The sequence below is a fragment of the Orussus abietinus genome, unplaced genomic scaffold, assembly GCF_000612105.2.
Source record: "Orussus abietinus isolate OABI.00-Male unplaced genomic scaffold, Oabi_2.0 scaffold589, whole genome shotgun sequence".
NCBI lineage: Eukaryota > Metazoa > Arthropoda > Insecta > Hymenoptera > Orussidae > Orussus > Orussus abietinus.
The window spans coordinates 17,180-36,225 of NW_019394730.1; the positions used below are offsets into that span (position 1 = coordinate 17,180).

Consider the following 19,046-nt stretch of genomic DNA (forward strand, 5'->3'; position numbering starts at 1 on the left):
GCGGCTGATGGACCGTGTCGTGGTTGCTTGAATTATTCAGCCGCTCCACCGACAAGTGGTCTCGGCGAAATGACGTCCTTATCCAGGTTATCCAAAAAAATTTACAGTGATTGGATTTTGATTTGTAAAGGTAATTCTTTTTCGCCACCGTGAGTTCAGAGTCTCGTTTACCTGGCGCACTCCAATGAGGCTCTAATGGTTATCAGAAGAGACGTGGACCGGTAACGTGCCGCAGTTCCCTAGGAACTGTTTATTCGCTGCACACCCCCTCGTATTGCATCTATCGATTGTAATTCTTGAACACTATTTGTGGCTGGTAGATGGTACGTGGCCAGGATTCTTAGCTGATGGATCGAGCTAGGGTTGGTACAATTATTCAACCGTCGACAAGTGGTCTGGGCGAGATGATGAATTTATCTAGGCTATCCAGAGAATTGGCTCGCATGATTGGCTTTTGATTTCTAAGGGTATTCTTTCACTATTGTGAAGTCGGATACTCGTTTATATGGTTTGTACCGTAGTAAGGTTCTAGTGGTTGCTAGAAAAGACCTGCAATGTACTGCACATTGCTACACGTATCCCCTACTAGCTGTACCTAGTACACGTTATTTGCAGGGTAGACGGCATTTGCAGGGAACAGTTAGGATTTCCAGCTGATTGTGTTAGGGTTGGCAGAATTATTTAACTGTCGATAAGTGGTCTCGACGAAATTACGGATTTATCTAGGTTATGCGAAAAATGGACTCGCGTGATTGGCTTTTGATTTGCAAGGGTATTCTTTCGCCATCGTGAAGCTGATAGATGGTATGTGTAATAAACGGCCAGAATTCTCAGCTCATAGATTATGTCCTTGCTTGAGCCTTGTAGCTACCTCAAAGATGTCTCGTTTTGAGCAAATAACATTTTTACCCAAGTTAACTAAAACAATTGATCCCTTGCATTGTAAGATCCCTGTCCATCCCAATGAATGAGGAAATCCACTCGGTAAAAGCTTTAATAGCCGAGGAAAAAGATGAATACCAACAGCGGTGTATTCTAATGACTGTATAATTTAGGTAACTGCGTTAACTATATCGTTCCTTAGTTGCAGGTACTCGATACACACCATCTATCACCTGCATTTCACGAGTGAAACTTGTAGTCGACGGATGAAATGTACAGCCGATACCTGCAGCCGGTGAACCCTGTCACGGTTGTCTTAATTATTGGATTATCTCCTCGGCGGATATATCACGTTTAAATGCTTTCCAATGCAGTTAACAGAATCTTTTGAAAGTCTCTCACCCGCGAGATATTAAAAGAAAAGGTAGAAAGCGAACGAATAGTAACGTTCCAGGAATGTCGATCTGCAATCTAGCCAGTGCCTTTCCGTCTCCGCGTGTCCGGATACCCATTCATCCCATCCATTACAAAGCGGCTTTAAATGGGTGCAGGGAAAAGGACACCGCGTGAACGCATTCTGAGCACGGAGGTGCACCTCATGGACGTGCATACATTTTCACTATGAACACGTTCACGTGGACCGCATCCGGTGGGATTGCGGCACGCGCGGCTCGCTTCAGTGCCGACAATTATAAGATTAATTGAAGATATCTCTAGGGGACTCCTAGGGAAAGCATTATGGGAATTTTGCGGAGAACGTGCTCCCTTGTGCGCCCGTTAAAGTTCCCAAAGAGCCAGCTAATGCTCGGTTAAAATATAACGCGGCGCATTTTGCTAGATAGGGAATACAAGACGGATTCACGTCCTCATCCGGATTACTAAAGAAGCAGAGTAGAAGATATTGACTTACAAGAGAGATAAAAGACATCTTTCCATCATATGTATCCGGAAGCTCATTCACATCATCCGCTGCAAAATGGCTTTTAATAGCTGTAAAGAGACGCGCAAGAGTCGTACAACATGAAACTTTGTAAATATATGCAGAAACTCGGTAGAGTTCCGCGCCAAGTACATATTCCACGCATCCATGTGTTTTGTAATGAGTTACAAACACTTTGAAGGTGGACAAATCTATTTGGACTGCGTCCACTGGCGCATTATTGCCGTGATTGGATATTGTACCGACGATTAGAAAGTTGAATTGAAGATATCTCTAGGAAATTCCTGGGAAGAGCATTTTGGGGATTTCGTAGATACCTCGCTTGGGTACCTGTAGAAATTCTCGATCAACTAATGGCGACTAAGAAGACGGGCCGGTATGCTTTGTTCGAGATCCCAAAATGAATTCACACCTTCACTCGAGTCATTAAAGAAGAAGAGGAGAAAAAATCAATTTGTGTGATTGAACTTTTGATTTGGTTGTAATCTTCCCATCTGCACGTATTCAGAGACCCATTCATCCCATCCGCTGCAGAACGGCTTTTAATGGCGGCAAAGAAACGCGATAGGGTTGCAAAGGAAGAAACCTTGTAGATGTCTCTCGTGTATCTACACGTACATTTCGAGTGTACACGCACCTTGGGTACGTACTTGTATACGCGATTGTGTTGATTGCATCCGTTGGGATTGCGGCACGTGCGACTCGCCACTGTGCCGACGATTAAACGATTAATTAAAGATACCCCTAGGGAATTTCTAGAGAAAGCATTATGAGGATTCCGTGGCGAGTGTACCAACGGAGACTTCGCTTGTGCGCCTGTTAAAATTCCCGGAGCGTTGCCGAGCACTTAACAAATGGCTGCCAATGTCAAGATACGATGCACCTTGTTAAGATGAAATTAAACCCCCCCTCAAATCAGCCGCTTTACTTTACTAATTTTTTTTTTTTAGTTTACTAATAAGACTTTTTCTTAAGGGTATTGGACCGAACCGCCCGAAACTTTGAAACATGAAAATGGCGTCGAGCTCTCATATTTAGATCGATATATAATTATTGAAGGCTCCGATATGAGAAACGGAAGTGTCAGGACAATTGTATTACAATTTAGAACACTCTGGTAATCGAGAAACTCGCTCTCGAACGGGATAAAGGCAAAAAAAGTATCTTATGCGCTTCTACGGTAAAACTATGGTAAGACGAGGTCTCGTAGAGGGAATTTGGTTGCCACTGAAACTACAGATGGCGTAGGGTACTCTGCAGTTTATTAGGCCATCAAAAACCATGAATTCAGGGGATTTCTGGAGTTTTAATTCGATTTCTTGATAATCATTGTACGGGAACGACATATGGAGTTTGCCATTTAGTACAATACCTAATATAATTCTCCACAGTTGTCCATATAAATACTAACGCCGGCAACGTAGGTATTTAGAAGAATCTGGTTTATTTCTCGACGCGTTTTCCTGCACCTTAAGCCATTACAAAGATTAGGACCTCGAAGAACGAATCGATGTCTTCATCTGAATAATCCAGAAAATGGACGCACAAGATTAGACCTTAATTTGTTTATAAATACACCTTTCCATCTGCACGTATCCAGAGACTAAGTCATCGCATCCGCTACAAAACGACTTTTAATGGCTGCAAGAGAAACATGCGAAGAAGAAAATTCTGTGGTTGCACTATATGCACCTGTATGCATTTCATAGACGTACATACGCCTTATCCACGGACACATCGAGGTGGCCCACATCCGGTGGGATGTTGGCACGCGTATCGATGATTATAAAATAAAATAATAAAGTCGGACGTGTTGTTAGGGAATTCCTAGGGGAAGCATTACGGGGATTCCACAGTGGACGTGCCCTCGGGGATCTCGCTTGAGCCCCCGTTAAAATTCCTGAAGGGTCGACTAATGGCCGCCGACCGGGAGAGGCGACGCACTCCGCTAGGTCGTTCGCAAGGCCTAGTGCCCGAGGACCTCCAGAAGGAAGAGGAGGAACAGGAGGAACTCGTCGGGTGTGCAGTTAATTTCTTAATGCTCCTTCTCGGATGCCGCGGGATTGCGTTTCTTCCTTTCGTTTCCAGTTCCATTGCGCCCGAGGAGCCGAGGCAGAAACACCCGGCACTTCGGCCTGAATTAAAGGCGGCTTCGGGTTCCGGAACGAGTCTATTGTCGTTATTCCCTCAGAATTCACCAAATTCTTCCGTTTACGACAAAAGTCGTGGATATGTTGTTAAATGGTCTCAGTTGAGGAAGAAACACCCGGCGTTTCGGCCTGAATTAAGGGGATGTAAAAGTGGCATCCGAGGGATCAATCGTTTACAAAACTTTTCTCCGAACAGAGTGAACCAGATCGTTTGAAACTTCACAACGGAACATAGAGGCTATAAGGAAGGCCCTGATACTCATGAATTTTAATTTTTTTTATAACAAATCTCACAAATATCTACGAACAAATTAGAAAAAAATTGAAATTTTATGAGTTTCAGGACCCTTCTTATACCCTCCACATTTATATTATAAAGTTTGAATCGATTCGGTACACCCAGTTCGGAGAAAAGTTTCATGAACGATTGACCTCTCGGATACCACTTTCATATCCCCTTAATGAAGACAGGATCGGTAACCATAAGAAGGATCAGGAGGATTGCCAAATCCTTGAATGAATTTCCATGGCGAGGCCAGAGGGTCGGTCTAAAAAAGAAAATGCGTTTTCCAGGTAAAAAGCAGATTACCAGTAACTGCGCAAAAGGAGGAGAGGAATCACTCTCCCGCTGATCCTTGGCCGGCATTATGCATGCGCGGCTCCTTGGTAATGGGCTCTAATGATACGTGCACGCGTACCAGTTGTCCGGGATGAAAAAGTCCCGCTCGTAAAGCCTCGTGGAAGTGACAGAAGCGAGCTCGGGCGCAAACCGCCGACCCAAGGGCACAAAAGTCCCCGACAAGGGCCACGACGGGAAAAAGAAAGGGCTAGAGTGTAATTGAAAATCTCCCCGTACCGCTTCGATGGTCAACGAGTCATGGCTAACTTACGACGCGATCTAAGGCTAACGAGCCGATTCTAATATTTGTAATGGAAAACGGCCTCCGGACAGCCTCTGGGCCTAATTACTCTCGGATGGCCATCGTTGAGAAGCGTCGCACTTGTTAACTGATTTTTATTAAATATGACATAAATTTGACGATCAAACTGACCGCGCAAAGAGACGAAGGAAGACGCTATAGGTGGGAAATAGCCGAGGATTAATTGTGGCGGTTTCGATAATTCGTTTAATTTACTTCGATACAACTGCTATTGATGGATCTTAATAAAATTATCTACGGAAATATATTTCAAAATAAACATTTGCCACATTTGGCGACATTTTCGATATTCCTAGATTTTACGCGATTGTGGGTTAATATAAACTTACAAGAGAATATTATATGCGGATGAAGTCAAATTGTTTAATAATGTTTATGTTATCATCTAATCAAACGACGAATTACGCGGGAACATTTTGGAGATATGATATTTCGGATGTACAATGGCGGACGTGAATGCCTCCCCTGCAGATACGACATCGTCTGTGCAGGATGGGAGGGCATTGATGTCTCCCAGTGTACACGGGGAGGCAGTTTCGGTTTTTTAATATTAGGCTGATGTTTAAGTAATGGCGTTTTTAACACATAACGTGTCGTGTAAAATAGCGGCATTACTTATGCATCAACCTAATACATCGCAGTCATAGTGATCGAATAAATTAATTTTGAGTCCAATTGAAATTTAGTTAATGTGACGCAAACTCTGGGTTAGAAGGGAGTTTACGATAAATGTAACTAACCCGGGATTCAATAGCTGAAGAAATAGGAATAATCTTTCGAGTTTATATCTACTCTATTGTATTATAGTACGTGACGTTATCGCGCTACTGCGTAACTAGTGATACTTTATCGGAGATTTTTGTCTAGCTGATTTAATAGAGATTGAGAGCGGATATCGCTGTTCCGATAGGACGTCATCGGTAAAGTTACAATTAGGTAGACCGTAATGGTACGTGGAGCGTATTGAGGCTCGGTGACTTTGACTAGGTCAGCTCGGTATGCAAAACTAGGGCTTCCGAAGCCTCGGGATTTGCGCTTATTGCTGCCTGCGCACACCCGAGGAAATCCAATTTTATCGAAAAGTCGTTCTCCTCGCGCTAGAAACTTCCTCGACCTGGAATGGCGAATCTGCCTTTTTCGCGGAAATTAACACATTCGCGACCGCTGACGTGAATTCACGTCTTTTCAAGTTCTATTCCTGATTGCCGCTGACGTGAATTCACGTAATTTTAAATTCTATTCCTGATTGCCGCTGACGTGAATCACGTCCTGCTTAGTTGGCTCACTAATTGTTAGCCGGCGCGGCGCACAAATTTTATCATTTTTATCCTTGCTTTAACGATACAAGTTTGCGGCGACCAGTTTCAGAATTTCATTATTTTCGCCGGTACTCAGTATTTGAAACGGAAAAAGTTTGCCGGTCGCGAATGTGTTGGCAATCGGCAAATGTGTCTCGAAACCTGAGGGTCGTTCGCAAAATTCAATTCGCTTCTTCATAAACCTGGTTTCGTTCCCGATAACGCGCCAATCAACGTCCTCGTTTCTGTTTCAAAATAGAAATATGATAAAAAGAAAAAGTAGGCAATAGTGAACGCGTTCCTTTCTGAGTTTTTCAATGGGGTTTTATGGAACGCACGGTATACATGACTGGGATTTAACTAAAACGAGGACTGTGATGCAGTTAATACGCAGGGTGATTTAGGAATGTTATTACCCAGAGAGGAGGTTTCTACACTTTTTGAGAAATTAAAATTTGCCGAAGTGTCGTTTCCAGGAAAAGGAAACTTTAACAGTAGCTAGTCCCCGTTCCTTTTAAGTGTTTTTTTTAAGAAGTAAAAATTGAAAAAATTACATGAAAAGTTCGATGACTTTGATTCGCGTTTGGCTAGGTCAGGGTTGTCACTGATACGTTAGGTTCTATCGAAGTCCGACAAAACGCGATTCCCTTCCGGGTCAACACGGAATACATTCCAAACAATAAAATGAAGTAGACTAAAAACTAATTGAAAATAAACCGTGGAAATTATTTGAAATTTTTTCATATTATGTAGCTACATAATATCACGCAACTGAGTTTCTTAGTTAAAGATGCACAATTAAGTTGCTTCTAAGTGAAGTAAATCAATCTTTTTTTATTTTTTTTTTTTTGAAAATGCGGTTTTTCGTTCATTCGTCAATTCAATGTCCGGATAAACGGGTACACATGAAACGCCCATTACCCAGGGTTAAGGTGAAGTGAAACACGTCGAGTAACTTGATCGACGTTGATAAAGAAAATTTTTGTAAATACCTACGTTGCCGACGTTCGTTTTTATATTGACAGCTGTGTCGAATTATATTGGATGTTGTACCAAATGGCATACTCCACCTGTCGTTTTCGTACAATAAATATCAAGGAATCGAAGTAAAACTCCAGAAATCCTCTGGATGCATGCTTTCTGGGGTCCTAATTGACTGCAGAGGGACCCCCTGCGCCATCTGTGATTTCCAGATCAATTAAATTTCCACTCCAAGATCTCGTATTCCCATCGTTTTAGCATAGAAGCGCATACAACACTTTTTTTGCCTTTATCCCGTTCAAATGCGAGTTTATCGATAACCAGAGTGTTCTAAATTGTTGTAAAATTCTCCTGACCCTCTCGATTCTCATATCAGAGCCTTCTATAATTGTATATTGATCGAAATATAAGAGCTCGACGCCATTTTGATTCTGGTCTGGGCTAAGTTAAAAAGTTTTGTCCAAAAATCCAAATTTTTAATGCGTCAGGACAATTCTTAGATGATCAGGAGTGATGTGTCAAAGTTTCGGACAGTTTGGTGTAATACCCTTAAAAAAAAAGTGTTATATTCGAATCGACTGATTTGAAGGGGGTTTCACTTCACCTTAATGAAATAAATACGCGATATTTTGCTGGAACTTGATTTTTGAAAGGATTCGCTCGGGATGAGGAATCGAAAAAGATGCGGAGTTCCGGTTGGATTCGACTCGGCTCGAATTCGGGCGCGTAAGGTCAGGGTCGGCGGTTCCACCGAGAGGCCGATAGGACGCAATTCCCGATCGCGTACCGGTTTTGCTCCTCGGCGTGGCCATCGGGAATAAAAGTTTAAGGGGCCGGAGGAAGCGGCAGTGACGTTTTTACGGTGCCGGGGCCCGGGTATACGCGTGTCTAGGCCGGCAGCTCTAAGAACCTGCAGCGCTGTACATTTCAGATAGTTATATGCCGCGAGGTCGTTAAGACCGCTATCGCCAAGGCTGGCTCGTCGAGTTGTTGTTCTGCCCGTTAACTCGTTACGACGTTTTAGCTTTACTATCTGCACGTCCCGCGGGTTCGACACTCCCCGGGGACTCGACGAGCAGTCTTCCTCCGGCTCGGCTCCGAATCGGCCGCGATCGGCCCCGCCGAATTTCGAAACCCCTGGATTTTACCTCGACGTGCCGGATGCGACTCGACGAGTCTTCGTTTTTCACAATTTTCTGTCATCGGTAATCATTGAAGAATGACGTTGGAAAGTTCGCGTTCCATCTAGGAGAAATTATGATTGCCCTGTCATCGATAATTCATTTTGTTACTTGGGTATCTTATAAGATCGTGTTTCTTTATATTTTGGCAGAGAATTTCAACTCAAAGATGCAGCTCGAGGAGTCTTCATTTTTCACAATTTTCCGTCATCGGTAATCATTGAAGAATGACTTTGGAAAGTTCGCGTTCCAACCACGAGAAATTATGATTGCCCTGTCTTAGATCATTCTTTTCGTTACTTGGGGATCTTATAAGATCGTGTTTTTTATTTTATTTTATTTTGGTAGAGTATTCTCGACTCAAAGATGCGACTCGAGGAGTCTCCGTTTTTCACAATTTTCCGTCATCGGTAATCATTCAAGAATGACTTTGGAAAGTTCGCGTTCCATCTAGGAGAAATTATGATTGCCCTGTCTTAGATAATTCTTTTCGTTACTTATCTTATAAGATTGTGTTTTTTAAATATTTTGGCAGTGTATTTTCGACTCAAAGATGCGACTCGACGAGTCTTCGTTTTTCACAATTTTCCATCATCGGTAATCATTGAAGAATGGTATTGGGAAGTTCACGTTCCAACCAGGAGAAATTATGATTGCCCTGTCTTAGATAATTCTTATCGTTATTTGGGTATCTTATAAGCTCGTGTTTTTTATTTTTTTTATTTTGGTAGAGTATTTTCGACTCAAAGATGCGACTCGACGGGTCTTCATTTTTCACAATATTATTTTTTGGTTGTCACCACTTAGGGAGGCCCATTAAGTCATTCCAAATGTTCTGTCGTTTTCTGATCGCTTCGGTTTGCCTACAAAATCGACAGAGCTTTTGGAATGACTTAACATCCGTTCAGTATATCCTGTGAATTCGACATTCTCTGCGGATTTGCTGAGATTATCAGTGTTCCTTCTGCTGGTCTCCGAACCGGCGAAACAGCTGTACGAAGGTCTTTTAACGGGAGTGCTGAATTTCATTAGCGAGGTGGATTTCCTCTTCCTCGACGTGTCCTGATGAGACCGAGGACTTCAGCGAGTATTATATTTTTCTTAGATTATATTCATAGTTAAATCCAGCAACTCTCGCTAGGACTAGATGGCCTTGTCTATTTTCAGAAATAAGTCGTTTGCTTCTCCCAGGTGAAATTCAAATTGAACCGTCTTAGTCTATTAACGTTATTAATAGGCGACAGGAAAGGAAAGTCTGTCTGTGAGGTACTGCAACAATTTCATTCATTTAAGCGGAAAATTGAAGTCAAGTTTGTATTATTTAAAGCCTACAATAAAATTCAACAAGTCGGTACAATATGTTTCATTTAAATCTGGGGTACAGACTAAAAGCTGTGAAGGAAGGGCGTACTGCTTTATTTCAGTTTTATGTATAAATTAGGTACAATATGTTTCATTTAAATCTTAGGTACGGACTAAAAGCTGTGAAGGAAGGGTGTACGGTTTTATGTCAGTTTTATGTATAAATTAGAGAATTGAAACCTGAAGACTAGTTCGTCGAGTTGTCTTGCCCGTTATCTCGTTACCACGTTTGACTCTACCTTGATTACCAACTCGGCATGTCCTGTTGGTTGAACATTCCCTGGAGACTTCCAGAGATGAACAGTATTCAGTGTTCCTTCAGCTTGTCTCCGAATCGGATGAACGACTGTAGGAACGTCTTAACAGGAGTGTCGAATTTCATTAACCATTGACTTCCTCTTCCTTGATGTGCAAGGTAATTGGGCTACTTTCTTCTACTAACGCCTTCAATGATCATTATTTATTATTCATTTTTCCCAGTTGTGGGAAGGAGGTGGGCTTCAATATCGAGTCGATTTTTAAAATATACGATTTTCTTTCATCCAACTTCCATCCAATTGCCCTATCTCGGTCTATTCTGATAAACAATAAACTAGAAAACTGTTTGGATTTAAGGAGTTAAGTAATAAGTTAAAGACATAATTAAAATAATGCATGCTGTAATGAATACCTCGTTGTACCTGAAACGACTTTGTGAGTTAATTTCTGATTAATCTCATCCACCACATCAGAATAATTACAATTCTACGCATTGAAATGTGTATTTACGTAACGTGAAAAAAATCCTCTGCGCATTTTTAACGCGGTTTATATTTTATCATGTTTTATTCCAATGAACAATGAGACCGTTCCGTTATTCATAACGGGACATTCATTTTTCAAGATCATATTTCTTGAGATTTCATGGTTATCGATGTTTTATTAAACGGAAGGCGTGTATATTTTTCTTTACTCTCGCGCAGGATAAAAGAACTTTAACGATTTCTTGTTGAATGTCTTTCTGACAAAGCATTAAACGAAATAGTCTGTGATACTTCGCTGTGAAAGTCGTTGATTATCTTGAAATATTAAATAATAAATCTTGATAGAAATTCCCACGAATTATAATATTAATCTTTTCCAATCCAAAACGATTTCTTTCTCTCAATCCATTTTCATCTAATCTGTAATACCTATAAAAAATTACTTAAACAAAACATTCTGAAATTATTAAAAATAAAAGTTCCAAGTCTTAAGTGCGTTAAAACGTTGCTTTTTTAAAGCAACGTTCATACAGGTCGATATTTAAGCTTGCCGTTCGAATAATAGGGAAGAAAAAATTGACATACCGAATTGGAATGATAATTTAGGCATATTTTTACACGTACAATGGCGGAAATGAATGCCTCCCCTGCAGATACATCGCGTGTGCAGGATGGGAGGGCATTGATGTCTCCCAGTGTACATTAGCCCCCCCATCGTAGCTGCGCTTGCGATGTGTGAAAGCAGAATTCAAAATTCATAAATGCAATCAATTTCTTCATTCAAACTCCTTTTAACTCACTTCGGGGCTGGTTAGGGCAAAATCCTGAAATTTGAATTTAGGCATTTGAATTTGTACTCCTTGTAAGTAAAAACCAAGTCGGTAAGTTAGCGTGCTTCGAAGATATTAAGAAATTTGTAACAACACATTTGCTCCTTTTCATCCTCTTAAGGGTTGAATTCGTTAAATTTGGAAAAATTTCGTTTTAAAGAGCACCTTTAGAGAGTTACGAAGGAAATATAGGTACCCTCGAAATTTCACAATTTTAGGCTTAGCGGTTTCGACTAGACGATGATGAGTCAGTCAGTCAATCAATCAAGGACCGCATATATATATGTAAATTTATCTTCAATTCTCATCGATGATCATATTTGAAATTCGCATTCCTTTGCTTCCAGCCAACCTAGAGGAGACATTGGACCTCTCCTTGTCGCTCCAGGACTACCACCTGCAGGAGGTGACTTTGTACGCGAAACAGGGCAAGACCCTGGGGTCAGCCCTGAGCTCGCAGGACATCATGGCACTGCAGAGGCAGGAGGAAAGAAGGAGGCAACAAGCCAAGCAGGGGGTCTTCGGGTTCATGTTCAAGAAATCGAAGGAGAGCTCCTTGAGCACCGACAGCCTCGGAGGACGAAGTGCATCCCCCGCCAGGAGCGACGAAACAGGTCGAAGTGCGAGTCCTTTGGCCCCTCCTGCAAGGCCCGTCCGAAAAAGGAGACCAGCTCCGAAACCTCCTGTGATGGAGGCCGAAGAGAACTCCGGGGATCCCTCCAAGGAGAAGATCGTCATAAGCCATAGCAGAAACAGCAGCGACAGCTCGGGATATCACGAGGCTTCCGTTCTGAGTGATAATCCCGATTCGGCGGCTCGCATGCCGGAAACGCTTCCCAGGAGGAGCAGACCCCCAGGTCAAGTGGAAACCTCCAGGAAACTCGCCCAGACTTCCCAGGCCAGCAAGAGTCTTGGAAATCTGGCTGCTGCTTCCAGCGGCATGCAGCATGGAATCAGCAACACTTCGCTCAGCTCCACTGGTAAGGTTTCATGAAGTTCTTCACCTTGAAATACTAATGTCGATGCGAAACCAATCGATCGATTCCAATAAGACTCTGTTTTAACGGAATTGGTAGAAATTTTACCACCTGAGGAATGTCCGGACATTTTCAACATTTTTATTTTCGAAAGAAATATTATGCTTTAGCCTACATTTTCTTTGAGAATGTGAGGATGTTCTCTAGGTGTTCACGAGTCATGTGCTATAATTTCAGCCTATTCGGTGGATTACCTTGATAAAATGTGTCTTATTCGGATTGGTTTTGAGATTCATATCATTTTCATGGGATTTGAATTTGATCCTGCAAACATATTCTAGGAGAATATGAGTTACTTTGACAGACTACAGTTGGCTAATGGTAGGATTAAAATCAGATCGTTTAACTTCGGGAATGATTTAATTGCGAAATTTGGGGAGAGATTGAAAATATGATGACCAGAACTACCGTATTTATTGTAGGGACTAGGGAAGAGATCTCATATACCTTTCAGTATCAGTATCTTATCTGTAGTATCTGCTCATATGTGTGATTATGCATCAATCTTTATGCCGGATAAGATATGGTTCGATACATGGGAATGTAATAGTTTTGGTCATCAGATATTAAGGTGATATGTAAGTCTGAAGGATTTCACATATGATATTTTTTATCAAATTGGATGTACCTAATAGTTTGAAATGTTACTACGGTGAGATTTCCATTTCTTACTTTCTTTTATAATAACAAAGAACATTTCACGGATGTCAGGATCATCCTTAAGGTCTCCGCATTAAGGTGGTAAAATTTCAAACAATTCGGTAAACTCAGCTTGCAGAAGTTTCTTAATCGTCCCTTCCATACCACCTTAATCCTTTAGAGAAAAAAAATACATCAGTTTTATTTTCATCGTTGACAAAGTTTGACCCAGGTCCTTTTAGGAACATATCTTGAGTAAGGAAACGAAATTTCTGCACGAATGAATTCGGAATCTAGTCTGATAGTTTAAGTTGAAAATCGAGTCTAAGATTTAACGATACCGCACCTGATCAATACGTGTGTCCATTACCGCATTACCGCCCCCAGAATCGAACACAAGTAAGTCAGATGCGTTCCAGGTACGATCAGTGCCATCCGATCCGAAAATGAAAAGAAACTAACCATTTCTCTTATCTTCAGGTCTCCGAAAGAAAAGGGCGGCTCCTCCACCACCGATAGCGAGGCCTTTGTCCTCGGCGATCTCCACGCAGGCGTTGGAACGTATCGTCGACTCGGAGGAGTCGTTAACATCCGACATGGATTTGTCAAAACCACCGTCAGACATCGGAGCTCCCTCCAAGGCGAACTCCGACATCGACGTCCACTCCGGGAAAGCGATTTCCGACATCGTCGTCAACTCCTTGGAGTCGAAGCGCAAATCAGAGCCCAAGTCCAAGAGTCGATCCGACCTGGACGTGGGACCAAATTCCTCCCCCAAGATCGCCAGAAAGCCTGAGACCGACACGAGGGACCAGGAACCAGAAGTGACCTCGAAAACCCTGGAGCATACCGTCTCGGAGACGGAGATACCTTCCAGGGAATGTATTCAGGATCCTCCTCATGTAGAACCCGCTAGAGTAGCGAAGAGAGGTAAGCTCGTGCGTTCTTCCAGTAGCTTAGAGAACTACCTACCCTCCTACAGCTTTGTATCCAGGAGTAGCTTGGAAAACGTGCTTGAAGTGGGTGAGGGCATCGAGATTAATTTCGATCACTTCAAGGGACACAGCGAGAACTTCGATTTGGAGAAGGTCAAGCTGCAGAACAGGATCGAGGACTATCGTCTCCACCACAAGGGCGTGGATGGTGTTGGGAGACCCGATGGGGATTTTTCTAAAATTCCCGGAAGTTACTCCGAACTCGGTTCTGGACTGGCGGATGTTCCTGAGTCTGTTAAGTTGAGAAAGAAGTATGACGACCTGAGGCAGCTGCAGAAGTCTCAGAGCTTTGCCTGTCGTGGTTCCTCGAAGGCAAATGACAGAGTTCATCCAAGAGCGACCAGTCTTGAAGGTGGACAGAGAGTTGCATCCTCCTTGGAGTCGATCGAAGAAGTATTCTCGTTTGCAAAGTACGAAAACTCCAAGTCCTACAAGAAGCTGTCCAAGATGCAAACCGTGACCAACTTGGACGACCTGGACCCGGATTGCGATAAGGTCTTGGAATTTGGAGCCCTTAGGAGTCGGTGCAGTCCTGGGATACGTTATCTGGACAATAACGCCTGCAGCGATAAAAATTCCAAGACGTTGACACATAGTGCCAGTTTTCAGAGCACCATTAAACTGAGGGATACCAAGATCATCAGCGCTTTCGAGAAGCCTTGTTTGACGACCTCCAGGAGCTTCTGCTCCAAGCCGAATGTCCCCAGTTTTGGGGATCCCATAGGTCGGTCTGGTTTAGGAACGCCAAAGTTGGGAGATCTCAACACGGTCAGGTGTTACATGGACCCCATAACTGCGAGCAAGTCCGCGGACACTCTCGAGATACCGGATTATCCTGACGAGGGAAAGAGGAATCTATCTCCTCCGCTGCTGAGCAATTTACAGATCTTTGCGATATCCACCAAACCTGTAGACATTCAGGTCGCTCCCATGGACTCGATACCAAATGATATCGATCGACTACCCTCTCTGCCGATAATCAATCACGATAAGGTTACCGCCGACAGGAAATTAAGCATTCTAGAGCCTCCGCCACCTGGACTGGTCAGTCGCCAAGAGTCTAACGAGAATTGGAACAATTTCCTGGTCCAGTTGAACTCCATCCTGGAGAGCAGGACCGGCGAGTTCGTCTAGTCGTCGTCCCTGATCTAATTGATCCGTAATTAAATCTCCACACCTCACCCACTTCAAGATTTTTCCCTCTGTGTATCTTTCTCGATAGTTGGTACTATTTTCACTTATGAGTAAGGATGAATGATAGCATGCCTACCTGCAATCAGTTGATTACTCTTGAATTCTAGATGTTACCTGTTCCCAGTTGCACGTTTCTATCTGTAAAAAATGTAGGAACTCGATTGAACATTGCGCCCTTCAATGAGATTTCTGTGCATTCGATCTGAATGAGTCTATGTAAGATATTTTCTGTTTTTATTATTAACGAAGCTGAGAATATTGTTTTGGAAGATTTATTAAGGGTATTGGATCTCGTTGGGAAGGGATCTCGTTGATGGGCCTGGCGAATCTGTACTTGTAGAAGTAGTCGTAGCGAGTTTGTAGGATTTGAATCCGCTTACTAACCCATCCTTTGGTGGTGGTTCTGTTTCTTTTCCGTTGGAGAACAGTTGGAGTACCCGTACCCAAACCTCGTAAGTTGAGTAATCCGGAGAGCATCGTCGCCGTTCTTCCCAAAGCACCCAAACGCAAAGCACCCTTGCCATCGCCATTGCCTAGGACTTCCCTCGAGCGAGCTCCCATCGTAGCTGTAAATGGTGCCCACGAAAATGGTCCTCAGCAAGTAGAAACCGCTAGTCCCTCATCCGATACCTCGACTTCCGAAGACGGTCCCACCGGAGTCCGAAATTATGCAAATGTCGAGGAACATCCAAGTTTCGTTCACGAGAATCTCGGCACTGGGAAGGAAAACGTTAGCGACGCTGAAGAGAATGACGAAGAGTCAAGGAAAATGCTTCCAAGCCGCAACGAAGACCCTATAGAACAGTCTGGGGTAGATCTTACAAGCGTTCCGTCACCTGAGAATCTCTCAACTTTTGAGGAAGGGAAACTTGAAGACAACGTCGACGTGTCGGAAACGGAGAAGGAATCGAATGATAAATCTCAGATGTCCTCGGAGACGTCGGAAAGGATATTTAGAAAAGGATGCGGAACTTTCGGGGATAGAATTCAATTTAAAATCGGTATACACGATCCCAGCAACGATGAAATGATGGGAAAGTACCTTGTGGATGATGGCATGCCCAGAAGCCTCGATAACGCGAGCTTATCGTTCGATAACGAGTCGATTGGGCTAAGAGTGTCGAAGGATGCGTCCCTGAAGCTGACAAAAAGCACAGGTGATATATACAAGTCTTGCGCTAGCGAGGATGAGATGCTGAAGAGCATCGGGAATCCACCGAAGAGGAGATCTTGCGCTGTCATTTCCACGATTCCTAAGTGCGATCATTTAGTGCCCAGAAAAGAAAAATTGGAAATTAGCAAGGCTATAGGTATCGCTGCCACTACAACCTTCAAGAAGAGTAACACTGTTCATCCAAGCACTGAAGAAGATGCGAATCAAAGCTCAGACTGTAATAAGACTTCGCTGACGGAAAAAGAGATCGAGTTAGGTTCAGAGAATCTGTTGATACCCCAAAAGGCGGAAAAGAGCCCAAAACGGACCAACATTTTCAGAAGCCAATCCGAATTGAACAACTTCGAGCTCTCCTCGTCCGAGCGTCATGGAAGACACTTGACTTCACATGCTGAAGACTTTGTGTGCGCCTTCAACACCAATTTATCCTCGAATATTCCGACGAGAAGGGATGTTCCTGCTCCTGCTAGACTTGAAAGTCCGTCCAAGGTGGCAGACAAATCGAACTTGAGGAAGGACTCCGATGCAACGAATTTGGGAGAAATTTCCCAGGGAAATACGAACGATTCAGAAGTTCAATCGAATTCATCGATACCCATCGATCGAGTCGAAATAACCAGAAAAGGAATGGTTCACTCGGAAGAAGATGTCAAGAGTGATCAATCCGCGATAGGGATTTCAGGTGCATGTCCACGCATTACTAACACTATGGATTTGGTTACCGTTGTTTTAGCTCTATGAAAAATCATTGGCTGTAATTGCATTCGTTTGGCTGAGAAATTGATAAAAACAATTAGCTACTTCTTTCTATTTTGTTCCGGCATAAGTTCATGAATGGTGAAGGTATCTTCCGTTTCTGATTTACTTGATACAATGTCTGTATAGAATTTCGTTCTTTGTTCTTTTCCATCATGTTTGGAAAGATATTCACATAATTATTGAACATGATCGTCTGATTATCCATATTGATATCAGGCAGTTAATTAAATGGTTTGATAGAATTTCGTCAACGAAGCCTAAACCTTCGATTAAAATAGAAATAATCGAACTCAATGTACTCTATTTAATTTGTCTTGGTCTTGGCTGCACTCGGGTACAAAATTAAATTAATCAAGTTCTTAAGTTAAGTGACACAACAATAATTTTCTGGTATTTCTTATCCTTTTCAGATGGCCCCGAGCAGAATCTAACGGAAACAGATATTCTGCTGCGGAAAGTATCGGACACGTTGTCAAATTCTCTGCCATCGCCACCATCAACACCGACACACCCACCAGATCTAGAATGTCCCCAAAAGCAGCTAAAAACAACCCCCGTTGCAACCGAAAGTTTATTAAACAAAGCAGCAGAGGCTCTGCACGAAGTCCAATCCACCGAGGCCGTAAATTCTGTCAGTACGGTACATTCAGCGAAAAAAGAGCCAACATCTTCGGATATTTCCGTTTTGAGAGCCAGCACACCAAATGCAACGATGGTACACCAGCAGGACACCTCCGATTACGTATCAGCAACGGGTGAAGATTTGTCGATAACTGATTGGGAGTACCAATTACCAGCACCTCCTTCAGCATTTCGAGATTCAGATTCATCGACCCTTGAGGGCTACGAAACGATCACTCTGAGATCAGTGGAAGCTTTCAAGGATACTCCAGGATCTGCAAAGGCGGACCAACCACTCATCAGTGGGACGATCCCGCATGAGGATCCAAAGTCCAAGGATAAAAAGATGAAATTATGCTCAAATCCTTTGAAAACCAATCCTAAACAATCAAGGGCACCAGAAAACGAGGGAGAACACGTTGAGAAAATGCCCACACCGGTAGAGAAACGCTCGCAGGTAAACCACATCCCTAAAGAGATTTACAGAAGTACCGCAGATCTCTCCCTTCAGAAGGAAGTGATCTCCGAGCTGGAGAGCAAGATCGAAACCGGATGCTTGAACCATCACTCTAATTCCAAGTCGAGCGAATTGGAGGCAAAGAAGACGCCAAATGGTCGGTCTGCTCCCAAGATCGCGCCCGTCGACAATACCTTGTCGAACTTCACCATCACCACGTATTCTAGGCAGAGGAGTTTGGACATCTATGACGAAGGTGAACAGCAAGGTGTTTCGCTGGTAAAACATGTCGAAGAGAGGCCAACGAAGAGTCCTGCGGGGGTGGAGAAGGAGAAGGTCTCGTCCGAGAGGTCTGATGACACTATGCGACCTCAGAATGGGACAGCCATTGTTGGTGTCGTTCCTGGTGGCGGCCCTCTCGTCCGTAAGCCGTTTTTCTCCAGCTCGCAGAACGTGGATCACATCTCTTCCAGTGATCTGGACTTGAAAAAGCCGGAACCAAAGAGCTCCCTCAAGCCGCAAGATCCTCTGTTGAGGCATCAGTCATTTAACGGTGACGTTGAGAGGTCTAATAACGTCCACAGGTCCAAGAGTTATATCGCGTTGTCTAATAACATCAAGTACAGGGGAAACGACGAAAGAGATGCGGTCTTTATTGAAGGGTCTAAATCAAGGGATGATGAAGAGGGTATGAAGAAATCCGTCAGCGTGACCAATTTAAGTCGGGAGGCTCCCAGGAGTAACGAGAAGTTCTCCCAGTGGAGGGATAACATTCTGAAACGCCAGGAAGAACCCACGAAAGAGAAACAGCTCCAATCCTTACAGGTGAAGAGATTAGGACGTGATTTTTTATCACTTAGTT

General features: G+C 43.2%; 1 protein-coding gene across 1 annotated transcript in view; it reads left to right on the top strand.

Annotated features, from left to right (window-relative positions):
- Nucleotides 1-19,046, top strand: part of LOC105702256 (protein cordon-bleu) — a gene marked incomplete at its 5' end in the record, with an annotated part of 30,817 nt that overhangs the window by 7,765 nt on the left and 4,006 nt on the right. The window contains 4 exon segments of the mRNA XM_023433142.1: nt 11,656-12,288; nt 13,465-13,914; nt 15,602-17,029; nt 17,517-19,009. Of these exon segments, the coding sequence (XP_023288910.1) occupies nt 11,656-12,288; nt 13,465-13,914; nt 15,602-17,029; nt 17,517-19,009 (4,004 nt within the window).